Raw genomic sequence first — 16,122 nt, 5'->3', positions numbered from 1 at the left:
CAGTGAGATTTTCTTTTTAAGATGAGAAAAATGAGAGCATGTTTGTATGCTGATGGGACTGATCCAACAGACGGGGAAACTGATACTATGGCAGAAAGAGGAGAGCAGTGTCTTTGAGGTGGTGGGAAGGGATGGATGGTGGGGAAATTGGCCTAAGACAGGGGTGCACCATAGCAGACCTCTCCTGAGCACTGATCACACACTAGGTTCTCCTTCCATGATGTCATCAAATCCTCACAGATATGGGCGAAAGATGGGATTAGTCTTATTATTATTATTGTTTTTAATTGGTGGTGCCACACAGCTTGTGGGATCCTAGTTCCCCGACCAGGGATCACATAAAGTCCCCACAGTGGAAGTGCCGAGTCCTAACCACTGGACTGCCAGGGAATCCCCTTAGTCTTATTTTTTTTTCAAATAAATCAAGGTTTAGGGAGTTCAGAGAGTTAGAAAAGAAGCTGAAACTGAATTTCTTTTGTCTAATTTCAAATGCCTGGTCCATTCCCAGGCGGCCCCATGGAGATCCTTATTTTACAGAGAGAAAGAGGGATCCATTAACCTGCTCACAGTCCCAGAGTGGACCCGAACCTGAGTGCCTGACTCCTGGCCCAGTGCTCCTTTTCTCATCTCTAACCAAGCTCTTCCTTCCTCCATGCCAAATGGCCACCTTTGCCGAGGCTATCACTCACATCTGGGAGGTAGTACTCACTTTACACCTTGTTCCTCCTGCTTTTCTTTGTTTTTGGTGAGGTTTACTGTCATTGTTATTCAGTTGCTCAGTCATGTCTGACTCTGCAACCCCATGGATTGCAGCACACCAGGCTTGCCTGTCCTTCACTATCTCCTGGAGTTTGCTCAAACTCAAGTCCACTGAGTCAGTGATGTTATCTAACCATCTCAGGTATAACTACATACTGTACATTTCATCCTTTTTAGGTGTACAGGTCTATGAATTCTGACTGATGCATAGAGGCATGTTAATACCACCACAATCAAGATATAGAACATTTCCAAGTTTCCCTTATGCCCCTTTGTGATCAGTCTCCTCCCCTACCCCTAACCCTGGGTAACCAATGATCCTTATCATTTCTGTCCTTATCATTTTGCTTTTTCCAGAATGTCATCTATATGGAATCATACAATATACAGCCTTTCGAATTCACTTACTTTCAGTTAGCATAACGCATTTCAGATCCACCCATGCTATCATGTACACCAATAGTCCATTCCTTTGTATTACTATGGAGAAATAAATGGCAACCCAACTCCAGTATCCTTGCCTGGGAAATCCCATGGACAGAGGATCCTGGCAGGCTGTAGTCCATGGGATCACTTATTTTATGGACAGGCCACAGCTTGTTTGTCCATTCACCAGTTGATGGATATTAAAATGTTTCCAGTTTTTAGCAAATATAAATAAAGCCATTGTAAACATTTAGGAATAGGATTGCTGGGTCATATGTTAAGTCTATGGTCAGCTTTTAAAGTCTTGAAACACTAGGTATTCATATGTAAAAAAATTTAACCTTGGCCATACACAAAAAATAACTCAAAATGGATCATAGACTTAACTGTAAACCTAAAACTAAAAAATTTCTAGAAGGAAAACATAGGGGAAATTATTTGTGACCTTGCATTGGATAAAGCCTTCTTAGATCTGACATCTAAAACACGATACATAAAAGAAAAAAAATGATAAATTGGAATTCTTAAAAATAAGGACTGCTCTTCAAAAGACACTGATAAGAGAATGAAAAGACAAACCACAAACTCAGAGAAAATATTTGTGAAGTACTTATCTGATAAACGCCTTGTATCCAGCACACAGAAAGAATTCTTGAAACTCAATAATAATAGTAATAAACAATTCAGTAAAAAATGCACAAACGATATGAACAGACACTTCAACAAAAAAAAAAGATATATGGAAGGCAAATAAACTCACAAAAGGATGCTCAACATCATCAGTCATTTGGCAAATGCTAATTAAAACTACAAGATAAACTACACTTCTATTAAATGACTACAATTTTAAAAAACTCAGCAAGAAAGGAGAACAACTGGGACTCTCATACATGGCAGGTAGGGAAGTGAAATGGTACAGCCACTGTGGAAAACACTTGGCAGTTTCTTATAAAGTCACACATTCAGGAGCTTTGTATGGAGGATGGGTTGACTACAAAGGGGAAACAGGAAGTTTGGGGAAATGTGGAATAGTTCCATTAAGATAAATTGATTGTGGTGGTGGTTACATGACTGCAAGCATTTGTCAAAATGCACAAAATTACATTAAAAAGAGAATTTTTTACTGTATTAATTTTACTTTAATCTTGACAATAGAGGGCAAAGTAAAAGCAAAGGCAGTGAGACCACTGTGTGACTTTATACAACTTACTTAACTTCTCTGTGCCTTCTTTTTTTATCTACACACTGAGCATATAATAGTACTTTCTTTATATTGTTGTATTAAGTGTGCTGATTTATGCAATATACCTAAAGCATGTGGCACACAGCAAATGCCATATAATTATTTGACTGTTATTTTTATTTGTATTTTTATTAGTCATATATTTCTCTTTGAAGAAGTCTGGTGAAAAAAAGAAGGGTAATTAGGGGTTTGGGTGGTTGAAGGATGAGGAGACCTAGACACACGGAGTCATAGACAGATGGAGGAAATCAGTGATAAGGGAATGAAAGAGAGGGAGAGTAATGCTGAACCCACAGACCAAGCCTGTGCTATTAATATGGCATCGGTTGCCGTTTTCATAAATAACTCCCTTTCACTTGTCAACAGCTAATCAAGTAATTTCTCGAGGCCAGAAGTGACTTGCTGGATTAATGACAGCCCCTCCAGAGATCAACATGTTCTAATCCTTCTTCTGTGTTGTAATCCTACACCTCAAAGAATGGAAAGAGGAACAAATCTACCTCCTAGACACAAAATATCCAATATCATTAAAGTGACAACTTTCAATTTTTATTTGAATGATCTGCTCTCATCTTCAGCAAAGGAAAAGTCAGATTAATGTTGATTGGAAAGTGGAGGGTTGTTATCAGAGTTCTGATGGGTCATTATAGGGAATTTTTATCAAACAAAGAAACTTGATAAGATGTAAGCTTAATAAGCAGGGATTAGTGCCCTCCTGGGTAACTTTCTCACAACTGTAGGAATTTTAAGAGACTTCGTAAGAATTAACATGCTCCACTTGATATTGACTTTAGCTTCTGGCTTTTCTTTCCAGGAGGCGAATCAGTACAATTTCTTCTGCCTTTGTTTCGATTTGGTAACAACCCTCCATTTTCAGACAGGTTTCACCTACCTGCCCCGTCAGACATGAAGAGGTTGCTACCTATTCTACAGGTGCGGAGATAGAAGGAACCAAGGTTTTTGATAACTGCTAGTCAAAACCAAAGCAACAGCTGACCAAGTGTAAGAATAGCAGGTCAGATTGATTGAGATGTCTCAGAAGTTGGAATTTTTGGAGGGCAGGTGATCACAGACCAGCTGGTTCACTCTGTACCCTCAGAACACAGAGCAGCAGGGACCAATACAATCACTAACAACCCAGGCTCAGCATTTCAACACCCCGTATGCCTCCATCTTCCAAACAAAGCAGAGGCATTTTCTTATTTTATTTTTATCTATCTATCCATCTATCCAATTTCTAATTAATAAGGACTTTTCAAAACACAATCACAACACCTTTAACATAACCAATAACATTCAATAACAGTTATGTAATATTTAAAACTCAGTCCGCTATCAATTTTCTTTGGTTATTTCAAAAATGTCTTTTATAAAGTTTTGTTCAAATTGCTAACAATACCCACACATTGCCTTTGGTTAGTATATCTCCTAAAGTATCTTTTAATCTAGAACAGTCATGGGAACTTTTTGTCTTCATTTATCCTTTTGTGTTTTTTTTTTAATATTCATGCATTTATTGAATAGATATTGCCTGCAGAGTGGTAAATTTTTTTTCCAAACTGCACTAAAAGGAATATAATGGGGACTTCCCAGGTGGCTCAGTGGTAAAGAACCCACCTGCTAATTCAGGAGACATGGATCTGATCCCTGAACTGCGAAGATCCTACATGCCATGGAGCAACTAAGCTGGTGTGACACAACTCCTGAGCTTGTGCTCTAGAGCCTGGGAACCACAACTGCTGAGCTCATGTGCCACAACTACTGAAGCTTGCATACCCTACAGCCCACGCTCCCCAGCAAGAGAAGCCACTGCAATGAGAAGCCCACACACTGCAACTAGAGAGAAGTCCCACTCTCTGCAACTAGAGAAAAGCCTGCACAGCAGCAAAGACCCATCCCAGCCAAAAATAAATAAGTAAATAAAAATTATGTTTTTAAAAGGTACATAATGAAAAATCCCTTAGTCTTCTTTCCCAGAAGCAATATTACCAGTTTCATGTGTAATCTTTTAGAAATAGCCTCTGCCTAGACAAGCATGCCTGTCCCCAAGGCTCTACCCTGGTGAATAAGAGTGGACATGAATTCAAGTCTCTGCAACTCACTAAATAAAAACCTTGGGCATGTTACATCTGAGTCCCAGATGTCTCCTCTGGTAAATAGAGGAAACTATTTGCCAGAAGGAAAAAAAAACTACTAATGGTACCTATATCGTGGCATTATTGAGAGAATTAAATCAGATATGTGAAATACTTAAATTATTACTTGTTTCTATATACATGCTCCTTTGGCTTTTCCCCAAATGATAGAATCAGGCACTTTCTCCTTTGGTGTGTTTTTTCATCACACATCACATTTTAATGATAAGTCCACACCTGTTCTTAAAGATTTGCTTCATTGTTTGAAATCGTTGACTTACATTCCATTATATGGATGCCATACTGACAGATAGGTAAATAATTTCCCACCTTTTGTTTTTACAAAAAAAATGCTGCCTTGATATGTACATCTATGGCTGATTCATGTTGATGTCTGAAAGAAAACAATAAAATTCTGTAAAGCAATTATCCTTCAATTAAAAAATAAATAAATGTTTAAAATGCTGCCATGAAAATCCTTGTGATATTCTATTGAATTCATGCACAAAGCATCCATAGGATAAACTCCTGGAAGTAAAGTGCTGAGCGAAGTATACATGCATTTTAATGCTTTACAGTCATGTAAAGCCCCAAAGGAAGCCGTACCAATTTATACTCCTAAGAAAAGTACACAAAGGTCTGCATTTCCCTGCACCTTAACCAACACAGGCTATCACTATAGGTTTTCATCTTTGTAAATATGACTTGTGGAAAATGGTATCTCACAGATTTAATGTGCATTTCTCTTATTACGGGGCTTCCTGGGTGGCTCAGATGGTAGAGAATCTGCCTGTGATACAGGAGACCCAGGCTTGATCCCTTGATCAGAAAAATGCTCTGGAGAAGGGAATGGCTACCCATTCCAGTGTTCTTGCATGGGAAATCCCATGAACAGAGGAGCCTGGTGGGCTTAGAGTCCATGGGGTTGCAAAGAGTCAGACATGACTAAGCAACTGACACTTTCACTTTTTTTCCCTCTTATTATAAGATTGTAAAGGAAATAGTGTGTAAGTAAACCTCAGTTCAAATGACCTGCCCATGACTCCCTGAGTGAGGACTCTGAGAGAACACTGCTGCTGCTGCTGCTACTAAATCATTTCAGTCGTGTGCGACTCTGTGCAACCCCATAGATGGCAGCCCACCAGGCTCCCCTGTCCCTGGGATTCTCCAGGCAAGAACACTGGAGTGGGTTGCCATTTCCTTCTCCAATGCATGAAAGTGAGGGTACAATTTTAGACGCCTAGGAAGTTGCACGGAGAAGGCAATGGCACCCCACTCCAGTACTCTTGCCTGGAAAATCCCATGGATGGAGGAGCCTGGTAGGCTACAGTCCATGGGGTCGCTGAGAGTCGGACACGACTGAGTGACTTCACTTTCATTTTTCCCTTTCATGCACTGGAGAAGGAAATGGCAACCCACTCCAGTATTCTTGCCTGGAGAATCCCAGGGATGGCGGAGCCTGGTGGGCTGCCGTCTATGGGGTCGCACAGAGTTGGACACGACTGAAGCGACTTAGCAGCAGCAGCAGCAGCAGCAGCAGGAAGTTGCAATGATGGTACAGAGATACTATCATTTTGGATATCCTTCACCTAACTTTCCCCAGATACATTTATTTTTACTGATACACTGAGAGGTTGGTTCACAGTGAATTTCCAAAATGATATTTAAAAACATGAATTTTTTTTGTTTAGAGTGACAAATGAACATGAGCATCTTTAAGTATAAGTACTCTCTCCTTTTTGTGTGTCTGTTTTTCAGTTACAGAGCAATTAGTTAAATTTCATGGTAAAGCAATGTTTATGAGTCAGTGTATTCTTAGGGTTTTACATTATGTCATTTCAGAATTTGCTTCATTTTACATAAAAGGCAGTAGTAGTGTTAAGTCACTCAGTCATGTCTGACTGTGACCCTATGGACTGTAGCCCTCCAGGCTTCTCTGTCCATGGAATTCTCCAGGCAAGAATACTAGAGCAGGTTGCTATTTCCTTCTTCAGGGGATCTTTCCAACCCAGGGATCGAACCCGGGTCTCCTGCATTGTAGGCAGATTGTTTACCACCTGAAAAACCAAGGAAGCCAGTAAATAAAAGGTAGATTTTTATACTTACAAGAATGACCTTGTCTGTACTCATGAAGAGGATGCTCCCTCTCCAATAGCACTAAGCATGTTTCATGCATGCCCATATGTTGTGAGTTATATCTTGCAAATGGTGAAGGGTTTGTTCTGAACCAATGCACCTCCTTCTCCTGGTCGCTTTCGGACACATGATCAGGAGCACAGCGCTGTGGTCACAGGACATGTATTTGCACAGCTGACCACTTCCTCCTTGAGACATTTTCTTCCCTTGGCTTCCCTGCTGTTCAATCTGTGAATTTGCTCCTAACTCACAAGCTCTCTTCCTCTCCTGAGCCCATCTTTCCTCTAGCTATAGCTTCTCCACAAGTGATAGCCATTCCCCTGGCTTTAATGACGAGGGCCAGGGCTAGGGTGAGGCCATTGAAACACCTTGGTCATAGACGTTAAGGAGACATCTACCCTGGGCTCATGCAAATACATGGCCCCTGAGAGTGTCAATATCTCCTTAAGCTTTCCTTTTTGCTCTAGACACCTTGCTTTCCTCACCCTAGTTTCACCTCCTTCAATATCTCTGCCTACTCCCTAGACCTCCAGACACATACAACCTATTTTTCATCTCTACTTAGGATAGCTTAAATGCAACTCAAACTTCAAATATTTAAAACAGAACTCTTGCATCTCCTCCTACCCCCATGCCCAAACCTGCTCCTTCTACTTGTCTATCCCACTTAATAGCATCACCATTTATTCAGTTACTCTAGGAGTTATCCTCAATTTCTTTCTTTCAACAAGTTCTATCTTCCATTTCCAAAATACGATACAAATCTGACAACCTCTCACGGCCTCTGCCACTATGCCTTGGGCCAGGCCTCCATCTCTTATCACTGTAAACACCTGTCCCCCCAAATCCATCTTCAGGATCCCAGATTCCACATGTACCCTTCCCCCTTCCCTCTCCCCCTTAGACTCATGACTGCAAGCCAGAGCAATCTTCTTTTTTAAAAAGATTTGTTTTTCTAGTTTTGGCTGTGCTGAGTCTTCCTTGCTGCAGGTGGGCTTTTCTCTAATTGCAGCAAGCAGGGGCTATTCTCTAGTTACACTGCTTGGGCTTCTCATTGCAGTGGCTTCTCACATTGCAGAGCATGGGCTCTAGGTGCACAGGCTTCATTACTTGCAGCTCCCAGGCTCTAGAGCTCAGACTCAGTCGTTGTGGCACACGGGCTTAATTGTTCCACAGCCTGTGGGGTCTCCCCATGCCAGGGATTGAACTGGTGTCCCCTGTATTGCAGTGGATCACCAGGGAAGCCCCAGAGCTATCGTTTTACATCCTGAAGTAGATTATGTCATTCTCCTACTTAAAACCCTCCAGTGGCTTCCAAATGAATTTAGCATAAGGGCAGACCGCCCCGCCCTTACCATGGTTAACAGACCAGGATCTAGCAGGTGTAACAATCTGATCCCAGCCTAGCAACCCCACTTCTGTCTCAACCTCATTCACCAGGAACCTGCACTGGCTCCCTCCCACTTCAGCTGTGTTCCTTCGCCTGGAATGCTCTTCCCCAGATCTCCATATAGCCACTTCCCTCTCAACATTCAGGTGTCAGCTCTGGTGTCACTTTCCTGACCACTCCCATCCACTCATCCATCACTCAAAATCCCATCACCCTTTTATTTCTCCATAGCATTATTGCTATCTGAAAGTGTCTTGTTCCCAGTGCATAATATCTGCTCAAAGCTCAGGGGCTTAAAACAAAAATGTACCAGTTCAGCTGGGACGGTTCTTGATTGGGTCTCCCTGCTGCAGTTGAACAGCAACTGAGGTTGGAGTCACCTGGAGGCTTTTCTGGCCTGGATGTATAAGATTCTTTCCTCCTGTGTCTGGTGCCCTGGTGCTTTTCTGGGTGGCCTCTTTTCCCAGCAGAGAACTGGACTTCCTGCATGGCAGCTCAAGCCTCCAAAAGAAAAGAAGTGGAAATGGCTGGTCCTCTTATAGACTAGGCCTGAAAGTGGCATGATGTACTTCTGGGTGTGTGCTAAGTCACTTTAGTTGTGTCTGACTGTTTGCGACCCCATGAACTGTAGCCCACCAGGCTCTTCTGTCCATGGAATTCTCCAGGTGAGAATACTGGAGTGGGCTGCCATTTCCTTCTGCAGGAAATCTTCCTGACCCAGAGGTTGAACCCACGTCTCTTATGTCTCCAGCATTGGCAGGTGGGTTCTTTACCACTAGTGCCACCTGGGAAGCTCTGCCATATTCAAATGGTCATAGAGCAGTCATAGACCAGCCCAGGTTCAAGGGGACTGAGGAATAAATTCTACCTCTTATAGGGGAAGTTCAGTTCAGTTGCTCAGTCATGTCTGACTCTTTGTGACCCCATGAATCGCAGCACACCAGGCATCCCTGTCCATCACCAACTCCTGAAGTTTACCCAAACTCATGTCCATCGAGTCGGTGATGCCATCCAGCCATCTCATCCTCTGTTGTCCCCTTCTTCTCCTGCCCCCAATCCTTCCCAGCATATGTAAAAAGAGGCAAAGAATTGATGGTGGCCTTCTTTGGCAATAAACTCTCACGTTCATTTGTTTATCTGTTATTTATATCTATCAACTCCCATTAGGTTATAAACTCCGCAAGACAACAGGGACCTTGTCTTATTTTAAGGCTCTATTTCCAGCACCTAGAACAATGTTTGGCACACAGTAGGTATTCAATAAATCAAGTTTGTGAACTAAACTAAACTTATCCAGATTGGTTTTGCCTGGTTTGCTGATGCTAAGCAAGCTGATGCCTTACCAGATAAGAGAAATGCTACATTTATAAAGTATTTCATTTCCTCTGCAAACAAGAAAAACTTGCCCTGAACACAAAATCTAGAAATAGATTTGGCATGTTTTCTAAATGGAAAATATTTCTTGTATCACCAGAAATTATTTTCCCACAGTTTGTGCTACATCAAAATATTGAAGTCGACTGAAAATACCCCATTCTTTAATCTTGGTGTGGACTAGATTTTTTTTTGTAGCAAAGGAAGTATGAAAATCTCCTGATGGTTGAACTCTCCCAGTTCTGAAAATGTCATTACAAGTTAAGAGAGATTAAAAAAAAAAAAAAGCTACTGAGAAATGTCCTTAAAAGTTTGGTCATCAAAATGTATAGCTTTTGGTTATAAGGCTAGCACTTGTTTATTTAAGTAATTACATATGACCAAGGGCAAAAAAAATCCCTCAAATTTTCCCCACTGCTAGTTTTTACTGGTGAGTTCTATAAAATAATACCACGTTTAAACCTTTTTGTAAATCCCTTGTAAATGAGTAAGTGAGAATGTATTCATCTGAAGGATTTTAGCGATTGTTGAAGTGAAAAAAGAGGGATTTAATCTTTTAAATTACACTTGCAGATGACCACTGATGAAATTTCTCCCAATCTTTTTTTTTTGTCTTCAGTTTTCCCAGATTTGCTCAAAGCTATCCCAGTCAGTATTCACGTCAATGTCATTCTCTTCTCCACGATCCTTATCGTTTTAACCCTGGTGGGGACAGCCTTCTTCATGTACAATGCTTTTGGCAAGCCCTTTGAAACTCTGCATGGTCCACTGGGGTTGTATCTCTTGAGCTTCATTTCAGGTGAGTGCAAAATTCTACCTCTGAAGACAAATGGGCTTGTCAGTGTACAAAAGATACACCTACCCAAATGTGAAATGACAGTACATATATGTGGATGTTCACTGTGGCAGTATTTATGAGAGCAAAAGGTGGAGAAAAGTATAATTATCCAACAAGAGAGGAGGCAACAAATTCCTTATAATAGTCTATCCAACTAGGTGGCATTAAATTCTTTTGAAGAAGATGTAATCAAAAGAACAAATGCTCATATCAAAAAGTGGAAAAAGCTGTATATAAGATTTTATAAAAAAAAAAGATTTTATAAAGATAAACTTGATTTGATTTTCTATATAAATATAGAGAATGTATACATATATTATGTATAGACTCTCCATATATATAGCTCATATATATATACAGAGAGAGAGAGAGTCTATTCTGTTGGTAGTAATCTCTGAACAGTAAGATTCTGAGTGGTTTTCATTTTTCTCATACTTTTTAATATTTCCAAATGTTCAGTAATGTGCATGTATCTATTCATAATCAGAAAAATAAATACAAGCCATCAAAAAAGAGTAAAGAGCTAGTGTACCCACACATGAGTTGCCATATTCAGGCCTGTAGGGACTTTGTGTAGCCTAAGTAGGTATATCTGAACAAGTAAAACTCTAAACCCAGAAATTAGTTCATCAATAAACATCCTACTCAATAACCAAGGCTGATGGGAAACAATATAAAGCCCAGTTCATGCCACAGGGTGTTTCCAATATATTTACAAGGAGGAGAAAGATACAGATGAGAAAATCAAAAGAGTCTAGCTCATACGCACTGCTCTTCTATGGGAGGTCTCTGATTTCACTCTACTCCAAACGCGCAGAGACTCAGTGTTTGTCCTGTCCCCAGGAAGCAAGTAATTTTATTAGTGATTTCACAGAGAGACAAGACAGAATACAGCTCACACTAGTGAGCACTGTATTGAAGATACATATTAGACTCTTTCCTTCTCCTCTGCAGCTTTGCTTTGGCTGCCAGCTTCCTCTCCCAGCCCTCAGCCCCTGGGCCACCAGGCCCCTTCTCTTCTTGACACCACTCCCTTCTCCCTGCACAATTCAACTCTGGTCACCAACTTGCACAGCTCCTTCTCTATCAAACAAACCCATGCAGTTAACAGATGCTCACTCATCTTAGAAAGCAGTATACCAGCCTCTATCCGTGATAACCTGAGCACAGTTTGTTATTGACCTGGACTCTTGGGCTTTTTAATCAATAGAAACCGCTCAGAGGCCAGAGGAGGCATCTATGCAAGGCTTTATGGGGACTTGTGCTGAAGCATGAGGGAGTAAAGAGAAGTAACAGGTGTCCTTGCTTGCTCCCTGAGTTTAGGGGGAGCTGGTTCCTTAAATGGGATGAGGATTGGTGAGGGAGGCAGATCTGTGGGTCAGGCTGAAGAGGTGGCCTAAGTGCTTTTCCCACCCACTTGGGGTGCTGTGTGCAGGGGTCATGAGGAGTACCCTGCTTTTGTTCCCTGCAACTCAGAAGTGGCAGCTGAGCTTTGGCCTTTTTGTATCTTACTGTTCATAATTTGCCCCAACTGCCCATGCATGCAGTGATTTTCAGTCCCTTAGAGTTTCTTCACATCCTGTCTCTCAAAGAGATATTTGTCCAGGTGCAAACACTCTAGCAAAATGTCCTAGGTCTCAGCCTGTCTCAACTTCTTGGGGTCTTACCCGCTTTCAACATGTGTGCGTGTGTGTTTCTCAGTCAAGAACGCTAGAGTGGGTTGCCAGGGGATCTTCCCAATCCAGGGATTGAACTCAGGTCCCCTGCACCACAGGCAGATTCTTTACCACTGAGCCACCTGGGAAGCCCTTTACCCTCTCTACATCTTGCTAATCAAATTATTTACCCAACCAAAGTAGTTCTCTCTCTAGTGGGGGTTCTGCTAAGATAGTTTCCATACTTTTCCCAAGTAAGCAATACAGTTTCAATTGTGCAGCAATGATTACCCTATGACGGCAGTGTCTAAGTCCTTCCTATCTTTGGTACTCTCACAAAAGCCTCCAGCATGGGGCTTTGCACACAGTAAACAATTCAGTACATATCCACTGACTTGGCAAAAGCAAGTCTAGAACGAGATGTGAAGCTGGTCACATAAATAGCACAGATCAGAAAAATCAGAATTCGAATGGGACAGAATTAGCAGAGGAGGCCCGTAGAGGTGGTAGGACAGGCCCCAGAGAGATAGGATAGAACAATATAAAGGAAGGCCAAGGCCTTTGCAATCAGGGCTGAGGAGCAAGAGCATAGGTTGCTCTATGCAGACAGACAGACAAAGACAATGATTCAATCCCAAGGGAAGGCCAGGTTAAAAGCGGGTATTGGGGTTGCTTCACCCCCACCCAACACAGCAAACCAAACTGGCAGATCTGGATGGTGTGCTATTTTAGTGGAACTCCTTGCATCAGCCAGGGGCTAACTAGACCACAGGATACATACTAACTGATCGGAGGGAATATAATGTTTGGCAGTGGTTCTTCAAGTGGAGGCCCCAGACCAGCACCATCTGCAACACCTGGGAACTTGATAGAAAAGCAAATTCTCTGACTTCACCCCAGACCTCCTGGATCAGACACTCTGGAGTGAAGCCCAGCAATCTGTGTTTTAGCAAGCCCTCCAGGTGACTCGCAACTTCCCAGGTGGCACAGTGGTAAAGAATCTGCCCGCCAGTGCAGGAGACACAAAAGACTGGGTTCGATCCCTGAGTCGGGAAGATCCTCTGGATGTAGAGATGGCAACCTGTGTCCTTGCCATGGACAGAGGAGCCTGGCAGGTCACAGTCCAAGGAGTCCCAAAGAGTTGGACACGACTGAGCATGCACGCCAGGTGACTGCTGCAAGCTCAGGTTTGAGAACCAGGGCTATAGGGAGTTGATTACACAGACGTTGGAGGACTGAAAAAAAAGGAGACCCAGAGGTAACTCAGAGATGGCAATGTCAGAAAGCAGTGGCCATGTGTAGGGCTTAGAGAACCCAGGGAAGAGTTTAGGGTTACCAGAAACTTGAGGCTGGAGGAGAGGCCCCAGGACACTGGGTCTCAGCCCTCTGAGGAGGTGGCACTGTCCCTTGAGGAGATGGCGCTCTCACGTGACACCAGGGGGCAGCTCTGGGAGTGTGAAAAGAGCTTGGGAACGCCCCAGTTGCTGCCTGGAGAAGCGCTAGCCCATGACAAGACCAGCCAGACCTCCCTTCCCTGCCTGCTGCCCTCCCTGTGGGCAGAACAGGAGGCAGCCAACAAGGCAGAACCCGAGTGTGGGGAGTCTGGACCCAGCATCACAGGGTAGAGGAAAGAAGAGTTGGTCTGACGCCGAGACACAACAGCTTATTAAGTGGCACAGCTATCTCACACTCCCGTCTCTGAATGAAAACTGAGAACAGCCCATTTGGAAGACAAATTATTTGACAGTTCTAACGGACGACTGAGCTAACGGTATTTGAAAAGTAGGATGACTCAGAAGGATGCAGAATTTAATCCAAGTCCCATTTCTTATCTCGGCTTTTGGCCAAGTCCAATCCAAAGAAAACCTGAGCAAAGAAATATATGCGGGAACACAGGCCTTGTGCTTACACTGTATCGGATTTATCCTTGAACTTATTGCAAAAGCAGGTGCTCAATAAAGTTTTGTGGATGAGAGAAGAAAGAGGGGGAGAAAGGAAAGAACGAACCAGCTCCAGACCAGCCTCTGGCAGAGGATAAAAACCCCGTGTTGCCAGATTATCTGTTTTCTTAAAGTCCCAGATTCTTGTTTTTCAATGGGATTTATTTATTTATTTACGTTTTGGCCGAACCACGAGGCATGTGGGATCTTAGTTCCCAGAACAGGGATCGAAGCCATGCCCCTTGCATTGGAAATGCAGAGTCTTACTAATCATTGGGCCACCAGGGAAGTACCCAATTCCCTATTTTGAAATGCCAAAATTTTCGACAATTTTTGAAAAACAGTGCATGACAACAAAACATGTGTGACGGTCAGATGTTCTGACACTTTGTGACCTCTAGAGGTAACAGGCCATTCTTGAATCACAGACTAACTACTCCATTCTGTTTGGTCTACCTATAGTACCTGGAAGCCCCTGGAGGTTTGGACAAGTTTCTCTAAAGCTAAAACAGTCACAGCGACTCCAGGTTTAACCCTCATTTGTGAAAAGATGGGGATTTCACAGTCCTTATCACAGACACTCAAAATGTGAGCCAATGGAGCATATGCTCAGAGGTTGGAGCTTGTACTGGGGGAGGAGTCCCTTAGTGCCCTAGGGTGCAGGGGTGGGGGTGGGGTGGGGGGGTCACACATCACTGGAGACCCCTCCCCGGGAGTGGGAGTTTCAACAGAAGTGTACACAGGGAATTAAAGGTCACAATAATCACAATAAAGGTGATAAACAGACTGCCATGATAGAGAATGAAGGGAAGGGGAGATCAAGTCTTAATACTATGGTTGGCGAAGGCTTCTCCAGGTGGCTGAGTTCTAAAGATACAAAGCTGAGAACCCTCAGAGAATTACCCAAGGAGAGGAGAAAACACATATGAGGAGATGCTAGGGAAAGAGGCCAGCTTGCTGTAGGCACTGAAAGAAGGCTCATGTGGTTAGAAGCTAGGCAGGGAGGAGAAAATGGCCAAAAAAGAAAGAAAGAAAGAAATTAGAGAGATTGGCTGACATCAGTTAATGTCAGACCTCAAAAGCCACCGTAAGGCTTTTAGAATTGATTCTAATTGCACAGAGAAGCTTTTTTGAAAGGCCTTAAGAAGCTGTCTGATAGCTGATTTACCTTTTAAGAAATGTCTGGTCAAAGACTGGGCTATTGCATTGGCAATGGAGAGAGATGAAAGGATTCTAAAAACATTTTGAAAGTAGATCCAAAATGTTTTGCAGGCAGCTTAAGCAATTAGTAGGCAGTGGTGGCATTAACCAAGATGAATAAGTTGGGGGAGGAACAGGCTTAGATTTTAGGGCAAAAAAGTGGTCGGGAGAGGAGCTTAGCATTAGAAGTCGAGAATTCTATTTAGGGCCCGTCAAGTTTGAGATCCTATGAGAGGTTCAAGAGGACATGTCAAGTAGACAGTCAGATATATGAGTCTGGAACTCAGAGAAGAGGTCTAGACAAAAGACAAATTTAGGAGCTGTCAGGATATACATATTATTCAAAGCAATGAAAATGGATGAGATCATCTAGAAAGAGAATGTAGATACAGAAAAATTGGCTTAGGGCCAATCCCATCAGTTAATTTTGGGGTTGAGAAGAAGGAGGAGCCAGGAAAGGACACTGACCAGGCGTGTCTGGAGAAAAAGGAAAATCAAGAGATGTGATATCCTCGAGGCTACAAGATGGGAAAGTTTCAAGAGTACAGGTCAACAACAGAAAACCAACTATAGTTACCAAAGGGGGAAGGTGGTGGGGGGAGGGATAAATTAGGAGCTGCGATTAGCAGATACTAACTATGTATAAAATAAACTATATTTATTAAAACTATATATACTATAAAACTATATATATGAAACCATATATAAAATAGATAAACAGCAAGGTCCTACTGTATAGTACAGGGAACTATAGTCAAATCCTGTAATAAATCATAATGGAGAAGAATATGAAAAAAGCCTATATATGAAGATATATATATATATATATACACACACACATAACTGAATTACTTTGCTGTATACTAGGAACTAACACTGGCTCAGACAGTAATGAATTGGCCTGCAATGTGGGAGACCTGGGTTTGACCCTTGGGTTGGGAAGATTCCCTGGAGGAGAACATGGCAACCCACTCCGGTATTCTTGCCTTGAGAATCCCCATGGACAAAGGAGCCTGGTGGACTACA

The 16,122-nt window shown here is 42.4% G+C and overlaps 1 protein-coding gene and 1 long non-coding RNA gene across 2 annotated transcripts in view; one reads left to right on the top strand and one right to left on the bottom strand.

Annotated features, from left to right (window-relative positions):
* The window catches only part of CLRN1 (clarin 1), a 42,983-nt gene that overhangs the window by 17,337 nt on the left and 9,524 nt on the right, over positions 1-16,122 (top strand). Inside the window, exon 2 of the mRNA XM_081570457.1 lies at positions 10,083-10,262. Coding sequence (XP_081426583.1) covers positions 10,083-10,262 — 180 coding nt within the window. The remainder of the gene's footprint in view (positions 1-10,082; positions 10,263-16,122) is intronic.
* Positions 4,807-16,122, bottom strand: part of LOC145538445 (uncharacterized) — a 105,123-nt gene continuing 93,807 nt past the window's right edge. Inside the window, exons 3-4 of the long non-coding RNA XR_014076859.1 lie at positions 8,400-8,590; positions 4,807-4,957 (exon numbers count right to left, since the gene is read on the bottom strand). This is a non-coding gene — a long non-coding RNA (uncharacterized LOC145538445). The remainder of the gene's footprint in view (positions 4,958-8,399; positions 8,591-16,122) is intronic.

The sequence above is a fragment of the Giraffa tippelskirchi genome, chromosome 2 (genome assembly GCF_054371585.1).
Source record: "Giraffa tippelskirchi isolate mGirTip1 chromosome 2, T2T-mGirTip1v1.2.pri, whole genome shotgun sequence".
Taxonomy (NCBI): domain Eukaryota; kingdom Metazoa; phylum Chordata; class Mammalia; order Artiodactyla; family Giraffidae; genus Giraffa; species Giraffa tippelskirchi.
The sequence above is the reverse complement of the archived record's forward strand: the minus strand, read 5'-3'. Positions and strand labels throughout refer to the sequence as shown.